A 9133-nucleotide genomic window follows, 5' to 3' on the forward strand; every position below is an offset into this window, starting at 1 on the left:
TCATCTGTTTCTCAGTATTTGGAACCCGTGATAAAGCACTCGCCCTCGTTTTTGACATATTACTTCAACATCGATAGTTCCTTTGGTTGGAAGATCTTGATATTTTTCAAAGCGATGGAAACCACTGGAACAATCTAGTTAGTGAAAAAGAAAAAAACCTTCATTAGACTGAAGGGGACGATTACATGAGTTGGGCGGGTCCAGTTCAGACGGATCCGCTGAGATAATTTTCATCACTGCGCGGACACGACGCGAGCCAACCTGGTTCCCGCTAAATCAGTATTGAAATGTAAAATATGATCTAATTGGGGAGTTATTTTACTTTTTTAAATTCATCTTTTTTTAGCATTACGTTGAAGATTGAAGTAGTTTACTGTTTGCTATCCCTAACGGTGGGTCATTTTGCTCTCAAGCGGATTTTTATTAGTCGATAAAAGAGCGCTGTCTTATACTTTATAAAACGATCGGCCCAAACTATTAACATTCCCTGTCAGAAACTCGACATGTGGCAAAGTAAGCTTCGTGTTTCACCTGTTCGTAATCTGCGAATTAATATGCAGATAATGTATTATTTTAAAATTAAGAATTGTCGCATTCATTTCAGCAACCCCGCTGTAACATCGGATTTATTTTTCCATCTTCGTTACACTTATAGCGTATTTTAAACGAGTCCAATGTAGTCACTATACAGGGCTGTCACTAAGATTTCAAGTTACTGGATAAATACAACAAGTAAGCGGGAAATCAAAAAGCTAGGAATTTCTTTTAGTCCTATTTTTCTTCTATTTTCCTATGAAAATAGCTGGGGGCCACGTTCTTAGTAACAGGGGGAAATCCCCGGCCCCCGCCTCTTAATGACAGCCCTGCTATATATATTTTTAATCCCCAAATTCCGTGTCGAAGTAAAGCCATACTTATATGACAATGTGTTCCAGTGAATCCAGCTTGACAGATACAACGAAAACCTTGGCTGGTGAATCCCGCCTGACATGTGCCATCGTTTAAACATGGACTGCTACTGCATGGATTCTGTTGACGAATAAGAAAAGAAGAAAGAATAGGTGGACTTATAAATCCATCCTAATTAATTTATACGGGTAAGCACAGTGGCTCTAAATTTAGATAAGGATCCACTCTGTACTCTGCTCGACCCTGTTTAATAGGGCCTGTTTATTTTCTATGAACAAAATGGGAATGATTAGAATCGACGCTCTGTGATTGGTTGGCAAAACTAGCGCCACTTTCTTAACCAATGAGAAACAAAACCAATCGTGACTCGCTCGCTCGCGTTTTCCCGCGCTTGGCGCCGGTTACATGTAATTGCTTCGAATTTTGATTGGTTCATTGTGCTGCATCCCTTTGTTCTGATTGGTTAGAATGATTATTATAAGCTTTTAAATTATTATTAATTATTACGACACTCGAGTGAAAACCGTTATATGAAAGCGGAATAAGAGCTTCAGTTCATTTTATTTATTCTACCCACATTTTTCCCATCTTAAAGTATTTGAGAATAGCTGTTTTACATGACAAATAAATAGTATTAGGTTGAAGATGTGGATTGTAGTATTTATGTTTTCAGCAGCTATCTTATTGAACGAATGTAAAGTTGCTACAAAATCATAATGCAAAAAGGCTTGTTGCAAAAGCATGAACATTTCGTGTTGTTCTCGTGTAATCGTAAATTCAGTTTGTCGCATCTTCGTTTGAGAGCCTTATGGAGAAAGCTTACCTCGATACCCAGGTAGGTGAATGTATTCCTATTTTCAAGAAAGGGAGTAAAATGGTTTTCATCGGTGGCATTATTCAACTCGCATTTGTGTGTTCCTCGTTCTAATGGCCCCACATTAATGGACACGCAGTTGGGCTCCGTATAACACAACACCCGACAGCTCCCTTCGTTTGGCACCTGCTCACTTCTGATCACGTGACGCGTCAGTGCCTTGTTATGTTTTGGCTCCTTGAAGATGATGTTACGGCAATCATCATCTGTTCAGATACAATTGAATTTCGTGTGTAGGATGAGAAAAATGATTGAATGAATATCCAGAATTATCTGTTAACATACATGAGATAAAAGTCATTAGTAGACATTTGCCGATGCCACTGCGCAAATGATTACGGCGCTAAAATCTAAAACATATGTGGATAAAGTTTCAAAACGAATCGTAAGTACAGATAGCTGAAAAGACGCTCAAAATAGTACCAATGCTTCTACAAAAACGCTAGTCTGACTCTTGCGATAATCATTGTACTGCCTGTTCGTAAAAACTCATCGATCGTAATATATATGTATATTTTTTAATCTTTTATTGTACAAGTAGGGGGTTGGGAAAAGTTAAAGACAACAAAAGTGCTTGTCGGTGTTCTCTTTAAGTGACAGTTCATTCAGCGAAAAATGTTGGTACATGGAAAATTGTTAGATGATAAAAATTGACAATGATGAAAAATATTTACAACACAATTATTTGGGGTTAAAATAGTTAAAGGAATTTTATTTGGTGTTTGGACTTATTACAAATTATATTTCGGTTTGGTTTTGGGAATATCACAGAAAAAGACCAGTTGACTCATTTCCTTCGTTACGCAGCTCTCCAGAGAAAATACCTTGTAGTTCGATTTAGTTGTTCTTAATTTGTGATTAACATATGAATTCTCCTGTCATGAATTCGGTATTAGAAGCTGTATGTTTCCGTAGAAACACTTGCAATAGCAAAGTTATGTTCAATTAAGTTCTTACAAATGATAACACCTTCTTTACCTTACTTTTTATAAGTTTTTCCTCAACTTGACCTTTCAACGGTTTATTCCAGGAAATTGTACTTACTGCTCTTATTTTTAGTCATTTTTAGTAGATTTCCTTGGGTTCTTTACCGAATTCATGGTAGTTGATATCTGTAATTTTGAAGTGTTTTTGAAAGTAATCCTAAGTTAATCCTAAGGCGATTATGAAGATAAATATTCATGGTTGTAATCCAGCTATCAACCACGTACTGAATATGTAATTTGAGCACTAGGTTTTGTTTACCACGTACTCATTTAATTTATGGAAACGGGTAACCAATCACTTTCGATGAAGAAGGCTAGCACCTTCTTCTTGTACAATTTTTAAACAACAACTTTTACTGTTTTTCAGATTATCTTTGTGAAACTTTATTGTATAAGCCTGAACCTTGTAATTTTTATATTGCTTTCCCTGTTTTGTATTGACTGGACAGCCCAAGCTTCATGGTGATATCTTACTGGAAAAATGTCTTTAGCTCAGCTAACAGATCGAAGGCACGGATGCAAATAAGTTCCTTGTAGCCAATCACAGTAGGCTTGCGTAAGATTTAATTTGTGTTGAGCAGGTGGTTGTCGAGTCAGTATAAAAATGGGTGCTATCTAGTTTTAGTAGAGAAGTGATTGTTGAGCAGAGTAAGCTGAACTCTTGTCAGAGTAATAAAGAAGAGCAACTGAAAAAGCTGTTGGATCTTTGTTGAAGTGAACCCAGCTAATTCCCCAAAAGGTTCTTTCAACAAAATGGGGAAAATTCATTATGGAGATAAACTTGTCCTGTAGTCTGATCGGTGTCTCACTGTTATTGGTCAGTTTTTTTTAACCTCAGGAGGTAATAAATAAACAATTGGGATGATCGTAGAAAACGCAAAGAATTAGCATGAGAAAAATCATATAATATGAGGGGAAATAATCTCGTACCCTGATCTCAGTAAGAGATTAGAGGAGAAATACACCGCCGCCTAATTTTAACGTTCAAGTAAATAAAATTCTCGTACCTATTCTTATCTTTTTTTCAGTTTGGTTTTCAATTAATTTCAAGCGTTATAATTAATTATGAGGTATTCCAAAATATGACAACTAATATTGAAAATATGCAAGGGTGTTAATTACAAAAAGCGACAGTGAAACAATGTACATAGCAACAAAAAACGAAGAAAAAAGAAATTGCGAGAAACAGCGGCAAACCGCTCAAATTTTAACTAAAACGTTCAGTGTGACGTTCTCTCGTTTTGACGGCAATCTACGACCGATTCTCACACGTTAGATACTGCCCGAACAAAACATTTAAGGAAAATAATTCGCTTAATAACGGTTACCGTTTTCCTGTAGACCGCTTTAGGGTCTGCTTTAGGGTCTGTTATAATTACCTGTTACTGAAAGGGATGTTTGAATAAGATAACAGACTTTGAGTGTTCCCAAAACCAACTGTTGGGTTTTCTTGGTGTATTTCCAACACTCTTTGTATTGGAGAATTGAACTTCTTCTCCTCTCGTCCCTTTTTGGTTTGGGCTTACAAAAGACGGGCTGAATAATAAGCTAGCTACGGAATTGAACGCAATTGAAAATGTGAAAAAGTTTATAGACTTACCAAAGCAGTTAGTAGATGTTGCAAAAATGATCGCTAATGAAACACAAATCGGAACAGTCGCGATTTCTTGCTTGACATTCTTTGAAGAAACCATTCTTCTAGGCGAGTGGAACCAACTAAAATTGAGGATTGAATTCATCCAGTTTTCAGTCGAGTCGGATGTTTTGAAGTTCTCAAGCTTAATCAGTAAACACGACGATAGCTTCAACCCAATTCTTGCATTTGTTTTCGAATAAACTATATTATTCTAGACAAGTATTAGCTAACTCAGTCGATTTCAGTCAGGGGCAGTCGCCCAAGTATCGTGTAATTATCAAGTTTGGGTAACTCTAAAATACACACGCCAGGTGGCGGGGGAACTAAACGCTGAGCAAAGCAGCTGCCGGTGAATATTAATATATCAGACAGTATGATCCAATCCAATACCCGAGTAAGGCAGTGAATGGTCCAGTTTCCAATTCACCAAGACCGCTAAAAAAAAGACGCATTTGGACAGGGTTAGCCTGAATCTGAAGTAAAATATTGTTCACAAATAGAGTGTGTGCACGGCGGCCATGTTGGAGGACTAAAACAATAGAAGATATTTGCATAAAAATAGAATATATTTCCCAAAGGAAAATCATTGTATTGTTTCGGTCCTCCAACATAGCCGTCGTGCACACACTCTATACCAGTGAGAAGATGAACTTTTCACAACTCTGCGTATTGTTTTATTTTAGGATTCAGCATTTTCCTGCTAACATTTGTGAATATTTGGCTTCAGGCTGAGAATAATCCTGTGTAAATGCGTCGTTTGTCTTTTTATCCAGCGGTCTTGATGAATTCGAAACTGGACTATTTCACAGGACGAAACTAACAGTATAACTAACATGGATAAGATAAGAAGCATTAAGTATGAGTGACGCTGACTCTGTCATGCAGTCAACACTCTTATTTTGAAAGGAACAGCCTCTCTCCCTACGATAAAGTTTCCTTCAAGATTTTTGTTTATTTTTCGTTTTTTATACGCATCCGTCTGACTATTTCAAATAGTTTCAGTATTAAAAAATAAATCAATGCTTTGAATTGGTGCCTTACAATAATATCAACCTTTTCAATTTCTTTGATTGGTAATGTCCTTGTCAAAATAATCGATATAGCTGTAGGGCAAATGTAATTAGAGATATATTTACTGAGGATCAACACAAATTCCTGTCTGTGACTTGGGCATCTAATGGGCATTATGGACTATTCTGTATTCTCTGTCGTCGTCTTAAGCTAAATTACTTCTACCTTATCTAACCTTATCTAACTCTTATCTGTTTGCATGGATCGGTACAAATCTAAACAGTTCCGGTAAAAATTTATGTATAAAAAAGCTATATTAAAGAGAACCCCCATGGTTATTATTCGGTGTACAGACAACACACATAACCAAATTCAAATAAGCACATGAATGACATTGCCTTCTTTAGAAAATTTATCATATGGACCTACTCAAATATTTCATAATTTATGTTACTCTAAGGGAAAATTAGAGGAAACTACTTAATTAAAATGTATGAAGCCCTGTATGCCATTTTAAAAGCATGGATAGAATTAAAATTACTTAAATTTAGTTTTAACTATGGCGTCTATTTTCAGAGATTTGAAATTTTGGGGAAAAAATAGCGCCAGAATTAACCAGAAGGACAAAATAGATCTGTTGAAAATGCTGCCTTCCTCTCGCACCTCGCAGTTTTCCGAAAGAGCCAACGTTTCAACACACCTGGTTGAGAAAAACTAGGAATTTCAACTTACGTTTCACTGAGCCAGGCTGGGAGACATGTTAGAAAAGAAAGAGATTTTCCTGAATTATCTGCCTTGGAGTAGAAAAGCTCGATTGGGTGCTCAAGAGGAATGAAATTTGCAGGCTAATTGCAGCAATATTCCGTCAATATTTTCTGGGGCTATTCCTCTGAGGAAAACAAACACGACGCATGTAAACGGGACACAAAGAATAAGATTAAGTCCTCGTGATGAGTTGACGATATCTCCTAACACAGAGGAACTTTAAACAGTTTATGACTATGCACGGGAAAACAGATTTTAGTAAGGGCTAAAGAAATCCAAAAAGAAAATTGGGATAACTAAGCATTTTTCAGAGATAATTTAAGCAACAATGTTTTCTTTTTCCCAAAATTGAAGCTTAATTATCTCTGAAAAATGAGTGGTTACCCCCAATTTTCTTTTTGAATCTCAATAGCCCTTGCTAGACTTGCAATCTGTTTTTCACCTGATAGCCGATAAACCGCGCAAAAATACCTTTGAGCCACCATCCTTTTGTGAGAAATCATAGTTCGACTGACCATTCCGAGATACGCAGAACGCATGCGCAGTAGCAAAAGAAGGCACCGTCTTTTTGGTAGGGTCTGTCGGATTATGCTCGTAAAAACAGAGTATTATGATTTCGGGCGTCACCCCTGAAAGCAGGGTATTATAAGCAGGGAGGTATAATGCTCAAATTATGCCGGACTAAAATGACACTTCCACCCCACCCCCCCCCCCCTTCTATAGCACCGTACCTATTATTAAACATTCCTAGTCTTTCTGAATTATCTGATTCTGCCATGATGCAAATCCACGAACACAAACACTTTTCACAGTTTTCAGAAACAACAGCATTATGCTGCAAAATACACTAGTGTTATGCCAGCATTATGCCTGATGCTCCAGATATAGTATTATGCTCATAATTATCCTGGCATAATCCGACAGACCCTACTTTTAGGTAAACCGAACTCTAGTGCTCTAAACGTAGGCGTGCATCCAAATTGTCATGCAGATGTCAGATTTCTTTAGGCTGATTGTACACAACAAGTTAGTTTTCATTGCCAATTTTTATTGCCAATGAAGTTTACTTATTCGTATGAAGCCTCCCGCGCTGTCGTTTTTAAGGGAATTGTATTGTGACTTTGACTCCCTATAAAATGACTGTGTAGGAGTCTTGTGTGTGTGTTGTCCTCTCAGAGTTCAGAGAGTTTTCCTTCAGTTGACTACAGGCTTTAAACGAGGAAACTTATCAAAGGAAAAAAATGCTTAATGTTGTCGTTAACACAAGAACCTTTATAGTGGCTTGTCAAGCTGAGAATTTGCTTTTGCGCAGCGGCGTTTCAAAAAAATGCCGCTGAATGCGCACGAAGCAGCGCACCTGTAGGGCACCCGGGGGGGGGGGGGTACTCTCTTATATGGGCTATATAGGTATGTGCGGCCCCAAAGGGTATGGTTTTTCAGCCACTTTGGTCATAAATAGGGTATCGATTTTAGCCATTTTGTCGCCATTTTGGTAATAAATAGGGCAATGATTTTTGCACTCTAGTCTTGAATTTTTTTTTTTTTAGAAGAAGCTACTTCTACATAATGATGTTTACCAGGAGCTTATAACCCAGGGGGGGTACTCGGGTATATTAGTTACGGGGAGGTGCGAATGAGGCCAAATTTTGAAACCCAAAAAAAGTCCCGTCACGCTAAGGAAAACCCCAAAAAAGTCCAGCAGCCAAAAACGTACCCCAAAAAAAGTCCAAATTTTTTAAGCATCAAAAACAATAAAAGTACAAAACACCAAGAGAATGCGAGATATTTCAAGCGTAAGACTTTATTCATTCCTCGTGCATCTGTCACAAAACTTTAGGCAGACTGCAGTCATTTTTCAAAGTCGAGCGCAATATATGTTTGTTCAGGAAAACCAAAAACGGGAACATCTTGTCCTCGCCAAAATCTTAAGGGCAAAAAAAGTCTACCAGAAAATTTCAAACCCAAAAAAAGTCCCAAGCCGAGAATTTCAAACCCAAAAAAGGTCTTCGCACGTCCCCGTCACAACCTCCTGCCCCCCACGAGAAGGGAAAAGCCCTGGGAACGAGGTTGGTCCCCGTCACTAATATACCCGAGTACCCCCCCTGGGGCTTATAACCCGTGTTTACAGCAACTGCAGTGCAACTGTTTACGTGCCGCAACAGCTTATCGCGCGCTCCGGTCAGGCACTGGGCTTCAGGGGTTTTTGAGCTGAAGTTGACCAGACACTATCAGGTCATAAATAGGGTATCAAATTTTTGGTCAGGTCATAAATACGGGTAGGGAAAATCGCAGATTTTGGTCATAAATACCCGTATCCAATTTTTTTGGGAGTACCCCCCCCCCCCCCCCGGTTTAGGGCAAAGGTTCTGAAACGTTTAATGACCAGCGTCACGGCAAAGTGTTATTTGTATGTGATGTTGTAAGCGAATAGAGCCAGAGGCCAGATCGGAGAATAGAGCCAGAGGCCAAAAACGAGTATTAAATTGATTAGTTGTCACGCTGATCAGTTGCGTGACACTGTTGCGCAAGTTATTTTATCTTGAAGAAGGATTGTGCGACAAGCAAAAACTGAAACGTCTGCGTTAAGTTATTTATATTTTTAAAATGTTCCTTGGTAAGCAAGTTAGCAGGATAAACAGTCTTCTCCGGCTGAAAAACAGTTGCCTTTGCACGTCCAAGTGCACCTTCCTGACAACTCCAGTAAAGCATGCTGCTGAAGCTGGTTCTTCGGGCTTGCAAGTACTCACTGAAGGCCAGAAACAGCAGGCAAGTGTACTCCTTTTCCTGGCAATCCTGTATAGTGTAATAGTCAACGAATTCTTTACTGCGCCGGAAAAATACTCAAGAAATCGAATAACCACATGTGTGTCAACCTTTGGCTCTGATGCTCTGAGGAAGGTCAGGTCAGGGTGTCCCTGGGAGCAAGCTCTTTGCGACCTCGGCGCTCTTCGG

The 9133-nt window shown here is 38.5% G+C and overlaps 1 protein-coding gene across 1 annotated transcript; it reads right to left on the reverse strand.

The window, feature by feature from the left end:
- Window positions 1-5034, reverse strand: LOC146469607 (uncharacterized). The gene is made up of 4 exons (XM_085123123.1): window positions 4370-5034; window positions 1733-1989; window positions 915-1029; window positions 1-134 (listed from the first exon to the last, which is right to left on the reverse strand). Exons 1-4 carry the CDS (start codon window positions 4506-4508, stop codon window positions 1-3), a joined length of 645 nt encoding a protein of 214 aa, XP_084979249.1. The 5' UTR covers window positions 4509-5034.
- Between the last annotated feature and the right edge of the window lie 4099 nt (window positions 5035-9133).

The sequence above is a fragment of the Pavona decussata genome, unplaced genomic scaffold (assembly GCF_977016875.1).
Source record: "Pavona decussata unplaced genomic scaffold, jaPavDecu1.1 SCAFFOLD_122, whole genome shotgun sequence".
NCBI lineage: Eukaryota > Metazoa > Cnidaria > Anthozoa > Scleractinia > Agariciidae > Pavona > Pavona decussata.